The 14,881-nt window shown below is 37.7% G+C and overlaps 1 protein-coding gene across 2 annotated transcripts in view; it reads left to right on the forward strand.

Moving 5' to 3' along the window:
- The window catches only part of PRKCE (protein kinase C epsilon), a 287,758-nt gene that overhangs the window by 212,950 nt on the left and 59,927 nt on the right, over positions 1–14,881 (forward strand). For both annotated transcript variants that reach the window (XM_031504268.2, XM_031504267.2), the window contains exon 11: positions 14,235–14,389. In XM_031504268.2, the coding sequence (XP_031360128.1) occupies positions 14,235–14,389 (155 nt within the window). The remainder of the gene's footprint in view (positions 1–14,234; positions 14,390–14,881) is intronic.

Raw genomic sequence — 14,881 nt, forward strand, 5'->3', positions numbered from 1 at the left:
TGTATGCAACCCAAAGCCTCCATACGTACACTGATCCAAGCAGGAGGCGCAAATCTGATCTCACAAAAGCTTTGCCCAAATCAGAGGTCAGTGACTGTTGATGTCCTCATGGCACCCCTTACAGTGTCCCTGCTCTTTGCTGCAGGGGAACTTGCTGATCTGTTTTTAAAAGCTATGAACATTTTACTGAGACTTAGGGGCAGATCAGCCTTACTCAATTCAGACCAAAGTTCTCATCTGTAACCTCAAAGGGAGTTGCCATCTGCACAGTAATCCATCTGTCCTTCCACTGTCTTTCCCAGAAGCAGCTTGGCTAGTGATTAAGTCATGCTGGGGACCACCTGTGCTTCAGAGAGAAAAATCTTCCTGTACCTGAAATTCCTGGGCATCACATTGTACCAACAATAATTGTCTTCTTTAGAGTGTATAAATTTAATCACCATTAGTTTTAACTTGTTCATACCTTTGGACGTAGGTAAGAACTAACAGTGAGAGTAAGAACTAGCCTGAGCACCAGGGGCTGAGTGTGACACAGGCCACTCTCACCAGCTACTGCAGAGCTATCTACAGGGCCCAGATGTGACAAGCACAGCTGTCTGTTGGTCAGGGTGTGCACTGACAGCCTCCAGCAGTGCGAGGGGGGATGAAACAGGGCCAGGGTTCACTCGAGAGCTGGGGCCAGAGGTGCACACCTGGGCTGGTCTGAAATGCAGTGTTAAAGGGACGTCCCTTCCCCAGGAAGATTGGACAGGGGCACTGGGGCCTGGCAGTGCCCTCAGAGCCCTGAACTCTATCACTGGCAATTCTGTAAGTGCAAGAAGGATAGAAGTGCTGCATTGGAGGCTGCAGAAAGTGGCAGCTTAGCCAAGGGTCTTTTATTAAGCTAGTCTGTCACAATCCTCATCTCCTTGTATCAGTTCATGCTCATGTTCAGCACGCTATATTTTGGTCTCTTACTATTTTCTGGATGGATAAGAGAAGCTGTCCATATATTTGTAATTTTGAAGTAGACAGATCTATTTTAATTAGTAATAATTGCATTTAATGTTAACTTAATCTTTATTCATTGTCATAATTTCATTCTCCCTTTTTGTGGTGTGGTTTTCTCCTACATGAGATCCAATCAGAGCATGAAACCCTGAGTCTGTGGGTGGAATAGTGGTGTGTACAAGAGGCACAGGAGAGAGCATATGAAGATTAAGTTTCCCTTTCTGGCAGCTGCTCTCTAGCAGAGCAGCTTATCTAGTTTCTGCTTAGCAACAGAGGCTGTATAGGGATTTGCTCAGAACATTTACCCAGGGCAGAAGCTCTGTCTGTGAGCTGCTCTTCATACTGACCTCCATCTCCCCATGACAAGGGAGTTTTCATGTTGTCATGTTCCTCAGCAAGGTTTCAGGAAGAGCACTGAAAAACTTGAGGAACAATGATGTATTTATCATCATTTAATGGAACTTCTGTTTACAGTTGCCTAGAACAGCCTAGGAATAAAAAAGGTGATGCATGAGGAGACAAAGGATAGTTTTCTCAACAATGATTGTGATTCCCCAAGTGTGGATGAGTATCACTTCTTCTGTTGCTGCAGTCAGTGTGCTGCAGCTTGCTCCATGGGAAGCAAGCTGGGCATCTGTAAAGTCAGGCATAACATACAATCCCTAGAGCTTAGTAAAGGAGGTTGGTTCCTGAGGCTTCATCAGTGCCTCCAGTATTCAGCAAATGCTGCAACTCACTCAGTTTACCCTGCAAACACTTTTTCTAATGTTTCTTTGTCTATTTGCTATGTTATTTCTCCCTTCTTCACATATACTAAGTACTTGTGCAGAGAAGATTTCAGTCTGTATTCATACATGCAGTATCAGCAGAAAGGTGTTCTTTCATTTGATCTTGTTATGGCATTTTATGACAATTAGTAATAATACATGCTTGAGTATTTTTAATGATAATTTTTTTTATATGTCCAGTGTAAAGAACTGAGCTTGAGTTTGAGCAAATAAGCATCAGTGTGATCATGTGCCTGTCAGAGTACTATGAGTCAATACCTGTAAGAAAAGAAGGGTCCTGAATAAAAATCTGGAATTAGACATTTCGGAATTGAACCATCTCTTAACTTACATCAGAAGAGCAACACCTTTATTTTGGCTGTCTTTTTTTTTTTTTTTTTTTTTTTTGACTTATCCAAGTTCCCAAAAAGAAAGTCTCTTTGGTAGAACAGCAAAACAATCTCTGCTGGGGTTTTTTTTGTATGAGCAGAGACATAGTTACTCAATGCTAATGTCTCATTTTAGGGAACTTAAAAGTCCAGGAAGGTTTTGTTAGTACAAATGCAACTACTTTTTTTATTTGGAACATCATGTTCAAGAAAGCTTTAGACTTTTAGTTATTTCTGGCATCCAGGGCATAGTTTGTGAACTGATATGACAGTATCTCATATAAATTTTCCATCTGGATGATCACAGTGCAATACAAGTTTCTTGCTGTGTTGTCAAGCTAGAACCAACTGTTGTCACTGGCTGACCTTCGTTTTTAAGTACGTGGGAACATTGCTGAAACACTTCACATAATACAGAATAGCTGTTTCTCTGTACTGAGTATCTTTATGTTGCCAAACACTTCATTCATCTTCTTTTGAAAGGAGCACAGGATTCCCTGTCCTCTTCCATCATAAACTTTATAAAAGTGTAAGTCAATCCCTTAACACTTAATCTCACCAAGGGTCCATAGGAGTCAGTGGCCTGGTCTAATGTACAAAAGTTAGAAAATCAAGTCCTGAAACAAGGCCAGAGAATGTGTTATTCTTCTAGGTGCATCAGTGAATCATCATGGGCCTTTCTTCCTTAGTACAAAGAGATTGAGTCGGTTGTAAGAGTAAGGAGGTATGAGGAACATGCAAAGGAAGACTCTGATAGAAACATTAATTATTAGTGAATTATACAGACTGTGAAATTATCAAAATAAGAAGCTCATACCATGGAATTGCTAAAAGCCCTCTCTTTAATACTCACACATTGTTTTCCTAGTTTCATTCAGTTACTCTTTTTCAGAAAAAAAAAAATTATCTGTGGAGGAAGTGCCAGCCTTTTCACTGTCTCTTTTCTTTTACTTAGATAGAAAACAATTTTTAAACTGTAAAGACTATCTGGTAGCAAATGTCTGTAACACATAGAGCATCATAAATGGAATATCTAGGCAGTATGTAAAGAAACTGGCCCTGCTGCAGCACAGTTTTTCCAGCACTCGTTCCCACATTATAGGGAAAGAAGTTTGACAGATATTGGACAATTCTGGTTTACTCCTTTCTTGATAAATGCACTAGTGTTCATGTCAAGCTTCTATTGGGCAAGTTAATTTTCAGGATAACCTAACAAATGTTTAAATAACTTTTTGCACCTGTGTGCATTGCCTTCTTTCCCTCTGCTTTGTCCAATACTCTGTTCATGGGCAAATAGAATTCTGAGCTGGGAAAAGGAGCAGGTTTTCCCAGTGGTAAATTCTGTAATGCAAAAAAACTTTCCTTTCACAGCCTGGTGCAATGGCAAAAATTTGTTCTTGCATGGGGAGAGAGGAAATACCTATACATTTATGCTTTATTTTCTAATGAATTCTGAAAATTTAAACTGAGAAACTTAAATATAAAATATTTTCATGTATTTCTGCTGTAGTCTGCCCATTTTGGGTCAGTATGCCTGGTCCTGATACGTGTGACTAGAAGTCATTTCTCAACAGATAACTTTTGATAGCTTGTATAGAAGTAACTCATTGCTAAAGTCATTGTAGATTTGTCCAGGATCACAACTGGCAGTTGCATAGATCCGAGAAGAAAACTTCTGCCTTTCAGTCAGCTGATTGCATTCCTAGAAACAAAGAGCACTGTTGCCAGTGTATCATGACTGTGATACAAGAACTTGCCCACTCAGCTGATTACTTCTGGTTGGGATTTTTTTGCAATGCTGGATAATTTCAGAGAAACTCATTGCCAGATGAGTATTTTGTCCTGTCATTTTAATTATCTTCCTTAACTGGGTTCCTTTTCCTTCTGATATCACTGTTGCTGGACCTACTGGCTACATTCCCGAGTGTTCCCTATTAGTTGTGGAGCAGCTGATATGTTCCCCTGTGTGCTCAAAGACATCAGCTAGATGCTCAAACAGTGTAATAGAAAAGGAATTGCAAAGAAAAGGAAGGTACCAGAGCCAGCCTAGGAGCTGAGGAGACACCTAGGACATGTGTCATCTCTAAGCTCCTTGGTAGAATATAAGCAGGTTACAAGTTGTTCTTAAAAATTCTGAGGTGGCTTCAAAAACCTTATAGTTAATTCTATTTAGAAGACTGTATTTATATTTTTTTTCTTGTAATAATCAGAACAAAGGAATATTAATAGCTGCCTGCATATTGTAACATTTTCTGCATAATTACATTTTACATGCTTGATATAATTTTCTGCCATGTGCATCAGGCCATTAAATGAGGGGTCTTTAAAATTATCTCACCAGAACAGTTCTTTTTTCCAAACAACACCAAAAGAAGATGAGATCAAAGAATTTCATAAAAGGCACTTTTCACAGCTTATCTGTCATCAAATGAAGGTATTAGGGAAATGGTCTGAGAAGCTTTTCCTACTTGATACCCCTTTTGAAGTGACTAGAACTACAAAACATGCCATTTCTGCAGAGGATTCCAGTTATGTTTCTCCCTTATATGAGAGGAAGGGCACAAGAACCGTAATACAGAAGTTGGGTCCTTTCTGAGGTCCTTGCTCTTGGAGCTTGCTCAGGCTTTTGCGGGGCAGGCAGGGAGCAGGGCTGGTCCCCAGCCCTTCCCTGAGCTCAGAAAGGTTTGCCCCAGCTCCCAGAACAATCCAGTGACAGCACAACACCTATCCATCCAGGATTATTTGGGGTTGAAGATCTTCCCAAATTTACAAGTCTTTTTCTTCATCTCTAAGTTTAGAAAATATGGGATTGAACTGATGAAATGCAAATGGGCATAATTTATTCAGCATTTTCATTGCATGCCATTGTCTAATAAATTCCACATGTTACAGTATTAAAAATTTAATCCTGATCTCAAACCCTATTGAGCTAAAGAGAGTCTCACCACTAAGCTCTGTAGGTACTGTGTCAGAAAATGAGATATTATATTATAGGTGTCACATAGAAAACATTCACATTCAATGACCAAGAAGAACCAAAACTGTAATCCTTCATTTAAAGGAGGAAGGAAGTAAAAAACTAAACATTTTTCCTCTCACATTTTAGGGTCTTAATATGAAATTGTGTCTATTTGGGCAACTCAGAGCTAGAATTTGATGTGATATTCTCAGTGAGTAAAATGAGAGCTCTCTGGAGGAATACAGGCTGACAACTCTCCACCTGGTGTTTCTGTGCAACATTGAATTACTCTTTCATCTTTTTTAGAAAACAGGATTGATTAGATTTTGGATTTTTTTTTTAATAGACCTAGTATGAGCCTGATACACCAGCTAATCCAGTGCATAGTAAATTTGGTCCAAATAGTAATATGACAAAAGTCGTTATCTGAGAAAACATTAGGAAGACTGTTTTCAAGATCAGGTGTTCATAAATTGCACAGGAAAAAGGTCTGTGTGAGGGAGGTAATATTCATGTGTGATTCTGAGCTATATATGATTGCTGATTGCAGAGTCTAGTGCATAGTCTAGTGTATAGATTTTATTCATAACCATGTTTTCTCATATTCCAGCATTTATGGTACAGTTGAAGACCTGTACATCTCAAAAGTGATGCAAATGTCAGTGTGTTTTGCTTGCCGCAGTAAATGTGGGATTAGTGTCTTTCAGTATTTGAAACATTCAGCTAAACTTTCCTGGAAGTATTAGTGCTGGGGTGATAAACAAAGGGCACATTTTTTCACCCTCGATGAATTCAGACCAGACTGGCTTCTCTTCACTTTGGACAGTTTTAGAGTATTGCTGGATATGTCTTTGGAACTACCATAAATGAAACTTTCATCTTGTGTGCTAGTCTTGGTAAAATTTAATGGTCCCTTGAACTTTTGCAAAGAATCAGTGAGGTCCTGGATAACATTTCCTTCTTTGAATCATTAACTTTTTCCTTGCATGGTTCTGTGACCTACTTCTTACACATAATAAGTCCCTCACCCAAGCCAGCCAATTTGTCTCCAGATACTTAACACTAGCCACATTTTCCTTGTTCAATAGTACTATGGGATGTGTTATGGGCATGAAAAAACCTGTCAATAACCCCATTTTGTTCCAGTATTCATGGATATTCCATAAGGAGACAACATCAATCTCCCATGACAAAAGTCACATACCACAACTGCTTTATGACATTAGGAGATCTCAGACAAACATCTTGCTTAAAACCCCTTTCCAGCAACTCACATTATAGCTGAGTAAATGCTGCAAGGCAGGTCTTTACAGTAATACACTGCAAAGGATTTGAGACTCTCTGTACTGATTCTGAAAGCACTGTTTGAAGACTAATTGCATTTGATTTGTAGCTTTCTCTGGCCATTCATATGGTGTGGTATTTTGGGGATTTTTGAGTGTCTCAAGACAGGCCAGCTATTCTTGAAACCATTCTCAAGGCTTTAGAAGTGGTTTTTCAACTAACATAATGTCTGAGGTCTCTACAAACAGAATAGAAATAGTGTGTTACCAATTCTGTAAAATCAAGAAAAACTAGTAATCAGTTCTTTTTGTAAGAAACAAAGGTGGAAAGCACAGAATTATTTCTCTAAAGGTGTTACATGACTTCCAGCATAGCTAGGAATCAGTACTTTGAGTAAGGTTAGAGTTAGAAGTAATGCAAATTATTTGCAGCAGTGAAAGAGCTCCCAGTGATATCTTCTGCAAGTGCTGAAACAGACTGCCAGAGGAGGTGAAAGAGTGCTTATCGGTGGTGATTTTTAAGAGAAGGTCAGTTTATTTTCAGTAACTGATACAATTTTTTGACCTGTGAAGCCGAGTATGTTCAAGGAATATCATTCGCTGCTGGCTTTTGCTGGTGACAAGGGACTGAGAAGGCAGCAGGGCATTTCTGGCAGAAATGAGACTCCACTGCAGTGGAATGCAGACAAACCCATTTGCCCTCTAGCAGACCAGATTAGCAGAGGCTCCTAGGTTTCTAGGGCTTTGTGGGCCAAACTGAGCCCATTGAGCAGGGCTGTTCAGGTTCACAGTTTTAGATCTGTCAAAGGCCAGAGACTGCCTTGCAGCATTGAAAAGGTTAGTTCCCTGTAGGTTACATACAGCTGATCCTGCCTGTCAGTGGGATAAATTAGATGACCTTGCAAGACTTCCTTATCCAGTTTTGTGTGGTTCTCTGATTCTCTCTGATCTATATTTTAACTTTGAGGCAATTCTTTCAAGGGCAAAGAAATTAATTTGAAATTACTGGGCAAAGCTGAGTAAAGCTGATCAACAAGTCCTAACTATAATAGTACTCACGAGCTTGAGAGAAATTTGGAGTGTGGAATTTTGGCTGACAAAAAATCCTCTAATACAAAATCAGAGCATGTGCTTTTTGTGTTAAGTACAAGATGCAGACATCTCATGTGAAATTTAAGATAGCAGTTCCTATGTACAAGTCATTTATTCCAAGAAATATGGGATTCGTAGAAATTGTTCCCTTCTTCTTTGGAACTCCTTGAAAGCCCTGGTACAAAACAGGAAAAATAACACAATTAGCCCCAAGTATAAACACTGAAATCAGAGACAGATAACATATCATAGTGTCCTGTTGGAGATTGTTACTGTGAACTTCAAAAAGGAATCACAACAACAGGAGAGAGCTTCTTGTTGTTTTCTTTAGTGTTGTACCTGGTTTTTCTCTTGGATTTATATTTGTCCCTCATAATGCTGGGATTGTGGAAAATGAATCTGCCATCCTGGTTAGTCTTTGTCTCTGGGTGGTGAAGGTTTGCACATAGTTTTGTGTACCCTATGCCTGTGCAATTTCCATCAGGAGCAGGAAATGTTTATTTAAGTTCGGAGGGGTGGGACAGTTTCTGTAGTTTTAGGTAATTTTAAACAAACTGTTTGAGCATCCTGTTTAAATAGAGTTAAGTAATCACAGTTTTGTATTAGTTCAAGAAGAATTCCATATATGCAAGACATGAATAAAATATCATCTTACCAAGCATACCAAGGTGATATATTTACCTGACTTCTTGAGTAATAGAAGTTGTATATTTGCCTTTTGTTTTGCAACATGTTTAGTGGCTAAACATATTCCCTTATGTAACAGTACTCTACTAGAATGTGAACTATTTTACGTTTACCTGTATTTGACACACATATTAGTTTCCTTGATACTTTCAGGGGCCTCTGAGGGAATCTAATTCAAATACAACTTTCTGAAATTGGAAGAAAAATCTGTATTCATACAGAGAATTTAGTTTAGGGAACTAGTGAGAATCAGGAAGAATTTATTCACAGCCAATTGTATGAAAACATAAATGAAGGAAAAAATGGAGTAGGCTGCTAAGATTTATCAATTGTGAATTTTGCTTGAGTCCATGTTCACTGCCTTTCCTGAATATTATAAAAGTTGAACTGGGAGACAAAAACAATAATGAAAAGATTTGTTCTCAGACTTGTGCCATGGATGCGCATCTCAGTTTTGAAACTGGGAGACAGATTGCATGATTTATTTTTGTTTTGTAATGTTTCAGTAATGAGGCTGTGTTGAACTGCATATTGGGTCCCCCAGCTGTTAGGACTAATTTCAAAGAGAAAAAAGTTTTGTATTCTTCAGATTGAAGTGATAATTGTACATGGTTTTATGTCTATCTATGGATTGTATTTAGACTGTAATTTAATGTTAATGAGATTTTAATTGGAAAACAAACAAAGGACAGATGGGTTAATGACTGATAACAATTTTTTAAAAGTCTTTTAAGATCTACACAATAATTTATGTAAACAATACATCAAAGTCTTCCCATATCTAACCAGTCATACAGAGTTTGCGTAGAAGTTTGTTCCCTAACAATGGTATTATTCCACATCTAAACAACTAATAGACTGTATAGTGTCATTCATTAAATCAGAGCTGATTGGCAAGATTATCTGGTCTTACTAGTAGGAAGACCTTGGTCATTAATCACACCTCCACAAAGAGGAACTGGATTGAATCTGTTACGTTCTTAGATTTTATTGCTATTGATGTTTTTAGAAATCTTCCCTCCTTTTCCCAATTTAAAACATGTATAATATTCCAAAAGAAAAGAGGTAGAATCTCTATCCAGTGAAACTCATAACGTCTAAACCTAAGCAAATATAAAGTGGCAGGGAGTGCACATAATACATAGACAGATATAAACAAAAAATATACATAAATAAAACTAAAAATCAGAGAATGGCAATAATCACAATAAAGCATGAAGTGTTAGAAGGATTTGCAGGAGAGCAGGGGGTGGCTTATTTCAAGAAATGAAAAATTATATTGAAACAAAATAAAAGAAGTTAAATGAGAGATATGAAACAAGATTTCTAGTTTAACTAGTAAGCATACTCTGCCATTTAGTGATAAGGACAAAGACTAGAATAAAGGTTCCTTTTTGGTGTCCACTTTTGATGACACAAAGCATGTAGAAGACTCTCAGTTAAGGAAGTTGAGAGATGAGACTCGAATCATAGAGATATTAAGGCAGCCATTATGCATTCCAGTATAAGAGTTACATTTATGGTCAGAAAATAGTGCAGAAATACAGAGTTAAACTTTTTTTTTTTTTTTTTTTTTTTTTTTACTTCTAGACTGTTTAGTTCACATCCAGTTTTCTTTTGATATCTCTTATTCATGTGCTGTGCTCTGCTTTTGCCTCCATTTGTTATTTTAAGTATTCTCATTTAACCGTATCTTTTGAGAAATTCAAGGAAAAGCAGTATGATTAAGGGCTAAAAAAAAAACCCTGAAAAAGAATCAAATTACTTCAGAAAACATATTAGTTTACTCTACTTCAGAAAACATATTAGCTTACTTTGCAGTACCTTTTTTGCTTTATAGGTGCCAAGAGAGGATTAATCTGTAATGTCTTTGTTTGTGATCTTGCCTTTGATTTTAGTTTATATAGTTAGAGTTCATCGGACTGCTTTACATTTATTTTATTCATCAAAACATACTTCCCAAATCTTATGAAAACCAGTTCAAAAATAATGCAGTCGAAACCAAACCCATTCCATTTTCTCTTGGAACACAATTGATAATAAAGTCATACCTTGTATCGTATTTTTAACTGAGTAAACACTGCATTGTCTCTTAATGTATAATTCTTAAGGGTGTTCATTTTATGTACTCATACTTCAATGTTTGAATAACTCCTGGTGGTACATGTAGCAAGATACATATGATCAGGAATAATACAGTTATTTCACTGCTAGTGGGAGGATTTAATCCTCTCTGCATTGAACTCAGAGGTCTCATTGGGTCACTGTGTGTGTGCTTGCATTATGACAGAAAGGAAGGAGTCAGAGGGTTGGAAACATGTATTTTGAACATTAACCTTTGAAGAAAGATATGGAAAAAAGTTTGAGTGCAAAAATCTAAATAGAGTGTCTTTTTTTCTTGAGGTTGTGGAAATAAAAAAAACCTGATTTATCAATCTCAGCTTCTGTTCATAAAATATTCTCTCTTCTTTTTTTGCATCTTCTTTTCAAGCAAATGTGAGTCTCAGCTGATCACATCATTCTCCTAAAAAGAAAGACCAGAGAGTGCTTTTACGAAAGTTGTTTCCATAGGGACTGAATATATTTAATCAAAAAAAGATTATACCTTCTAATGTTGAAATTCTGGTCTGCTGTGCTTGTGTGTGTTGTGCATCTTGTTGGTTACTCCATGCTTTCTCAGACTTACTGTAAACAGAGAACAGAACTTTCAAACTATTTTGTTTTCCTGTGAATTGTCAGTAGAAAACTGAATTGTTTACTGAGGAAAGCTGTGAAAATGACTTGAAATATAGATATGTAGCAGAAAAAACCAGTAGCTGAACAAATTCAATTCCTGAGCTGTTAATTCTGTTTTTAGTAGGGACACTTTTGATGAGATTGTCAAGGAAGCTGCAGAATCTGTCAGAAATACCCTTTCAAATTAAGAATGGGATGTGCACAAAAAGGAAGATGGAGAGAGAGAGAGAGAGATGATTGATATGTATAAATGTCCAGCTCAAACTTTTGCTCAGACTGTCTGGTGACAAGATACTCTGCTAAAGAGTCCAGGTTAAATTTTCAGTTAGCTAAACTGTTAGTGATCTGAAAGAGACTGGACTACAATAAAAGAACTTGAAGCTTTAACTAAACACAATTTCTGGCATTAATTATCAACAATTAGGCACTTAGTGAATGTCACAAAAACCATTTGATCAAACACAGAGTATTTAATGTGAGAAAAAAACAGTCTATTCTGACATGTTAGGAAGTGGCCTTCATCTATACAACTGTGTAAATCAGTCTTTTTCTGGTGTTATCACTGTTGGGAGCAGCAACTCCCAGCTCAGTGACAAGTTGAGGGTCACCATTTGGGAGTCACAGCTGTAAAAGGCACAGCACCATCATATCAGCATTGTTTATTTTCTACCTATTTTGTAGATGCAGCAAAATGATAGCAATGTTGGGAATGAGTATGGCTACTCAGGAGAATGGGAATTGCAGCTTTGTTTTTTCTTGTTGATCCCACTCAAGTCCAGACTGTTGACTTTAGAAAGGTTAAAATAGCAGTGTAAGAAAGTTCCATTTCAACAAGTGTTAGGAAAAGTTACTTTAGCTAAGTGTTAGTTGTGCTCTCCTCAGCCTGCAGTCCAATGGGTTTTGGCTTGAAACACTGAACTGTATCCATGTAAGATAATCAGGGAAAGACCTGCAAAGGGATGCTTGAAAATGCTCTTCAGAGATACTCATTCTGTGGTGCAGCAGTGAGAAGCCTAACAAAGGACCATGTCCACATCTTCTTCGTAGGGATGTTGTATCCTCTTATATTCCAGTAGCACTATAGCTGTGCTTTTGACTGACTTCATCACAAACCTGACTGTATTGGTTATCCTTAAGCTCTAGCTTCTAAAATCCCAACACTATCTGAGAACTACCAGATTTTCTTTTAGAAGTAAGGCTGTAATTCTTACTGGTTCCAAAGATAAATCAGACACACAGCACAAGGACCCATATTTTTGCTTAAAGAAGAAAAGAGGGTGATAGTTAAACCCTACACTGATGTCACAAGGTCTGCACTGTGATTTTGATCATATCAGCAGTACTGAGAATTACAGAAAGAGCAAAGGCCTGACTCTGAATCCATGCTCTTTTGGGTGTATGATGCAGCCAGAAGCTTTGGTGCTATTCTTCAGGATGTTTTCCTTCCTAGGGAATGATAAGAAAAATGTTGGAAAATGTACCAATGTCATTAACGATGTTTTACCAAGTATGCCAGTTCACCTGGCTTTCCAAATTTCATCTAGCCCAGCAGTTTCTGTGTTCCCAAGATACGGGAGGAAAGGCACAAGGTTTTTTTCTACATCCTCTTTCTGTAATCAGCAAAAAGTCAGACAAACATTTCTAGCCTCCTCCAGGAAGCATCCCTGATAAGTATAACATTTAGGGACTTAATGAGCAGCATTAATGCACATGCTGAAGTTCAAGGATATTTTGAAGTGCTGTGCTCCGAGTCTGAGTTGTAGAGTAGATGATAAAAGGCAAATGACAAACATTTATGAATTTTTGGTTTCATATATATAAACTATGTAATCTGCAGGCTTGGATTTACTTTGGGGAGGTTAATTAACTTTGATGTTCTGTTGCTTTTCCTTGTCCACAGCAATGTCATATCTTGTCCCCTTTACTTCAACCCAGCACACAAGACACTAGAAACTAGAGCCAAACTGCAGTGTGACATCAGAGCTGCAGAGGGGCGAGGTCCCGTGCTCACACACATGTGAACCATGTGACCAGGGAAAGAAATGTCTTGTGTCAAGTCACATAAAGGATTACCTCACCTCTAACTAAACTCATGTGCAGATAGCTGTAGATAATTAACAGTAAGGAAATAGAGAATGTGGAGTAAGCATTCACCAAGGGTGGACAGGCACTAAGATTAAGATTTAGGGGTATTATTTAGGGGTATTCCTCTTGACTGGGACACATGTAGATAGCAACATGTGCATTCCCCTGTACATGTAGCTATCTACATGTGCAGATAGCTGTAGATAATTAACAGTAAAGAAATAGAGATTGTGGAGTAAGCATTCACCAAGGGTGGACAGGCATGAAGATGAAGATTTAGGGGTATTATTTAGGGGTATTCCCCTTGACTGGAGAAATATATGAAAATTTGTAAGAAACACTTTAAAAATTTATCTAAATTATATCAAATAGATGTGTGTCATTTCTTTCCTTATGCCTTCACCTGCATTGCCAGTTTAGATAATAAATGGTTCAAGATGCCTAGCACAGATTTAGTTTGCTCATATTTTCAGTTCTGACTGTTTTAACATGTGTTGAACTTTTGGGTTATTGGTTTGGCTGCCTGAGAACCTCAGTTGCTGTTCTCAAGGAACATTCATTTCTAGTCTTCCATCATGGAAATAAGTTTGAAAGCTTGAACAGGGAAGTGATAAGCATTAGAATAACCTGAAACATATTTTAATAATACAATTCTATTTCATTATGAGAGTTTGAGGCAATTGAAAAAAACCATATATAAACATTTGAGATTGGCAGCACTGGTTTCTGTAGCTTAGCAGTTCTAAATAATTTTTTCGTTATCTGGGGAAGATGCTTTGCAGACAAAATAACTGGTAAGAGAGAAGTGTAGAAAGAAGACTGAAATTTGCCCAGCAGCCTGTCAATAGTTGACAAAATTGACATATTTTTTAATGAGTTATTATGGCTAAGTTTTCTAAAACTAAAATGGCTAAATTATAAAAGAAATAACATTAGTTAAGTATCTCTGTTATTATGTGAACTTAATTATAATTCCATGTGTATTTGTTGATGTGTGCATGTTTATGTGTGTGTGTTGTTTAGTACGATATTTTGATTGCCTTTTTCTCATTTCTCACTTTAAGATTCATCTCATTTTCTTTAGATTTGGTGGCTTTTGGTTGTTAGCTTTCTTCTTTTTCAGAATTGTAGCATTAGTTTCTTTTATTTCTTTATGTAAATCCTCCAGTCATTTAAAGTGTGGCTTCAAGAGTCCTTTATGTCACTAAAAGAAATTAGCTAAACAGCACTGTTTAATTAATTTCAGGACCGCCTCTTTTTCGTCATGGAATATGTAAATGGAGGAGACCTAATGTTTCAAATCCAACGCTCACGCAAATTTGACGAACCTCGATCCCGCTTCTATGCTGCAGAGGTCACATCAGCACTCATGTTTCTTCACCAACATGGCGTCATCTACAGGTACTTTTTTTGATCCAAAATAAGGTATTCTTGGGGCTTTGGAATGGTTTTGGCTGAAATCCTCCATCTCTTAGCAACCAGTTTTAGATTAGTTGTTTGTTCCAATTTGCTTACACGGAACTTTTTTTTGGCTGTTTATCGTTGAGAATGTTAACATTTGAATAGCCCCTGCAGCAGTCGCCAGCTGTGTGTGCCAGTTTTGTGTTCTAGTCCAAATAAAGTGGGTTTGAAAAAGCTTGGCACAGTGCGACCCAGAGGTGACCTTTCTGCAGATCGGCGCAATCTCTTCACTTTCCTCCCTGTGCCATAGATTTCCTCTCGGTTTCTAACCCCCTGCCACTTCCTGAGTTTGTTTGTCTTCGTTGTCTCCACTCCGATATAATCGGGATGGTCGTTTGCAATGCTTTGCTTATGCCCCTTCCTCTTGACTGTTTGGGTGAAGGCTTAGTCATCAGCAGGAAGTGGCTCTTTGGAGACAATTCTGATTTGCTT

The sequence above is a fragment of the Lonchura striata genome, chromosome 3 (genome assembly GCF_046129695.1).
Source record: "Lonchura striata isolate bLonStr1 chromosome 3, bLonStr1.mat, whole genome shotgun sequence".
Classification (NCBI taxonomy): Eukaryota; Metazoa; Chordata; class Aves; order Passeriformes; family Estrildidae; genus Lonchura; species Lonchura striata.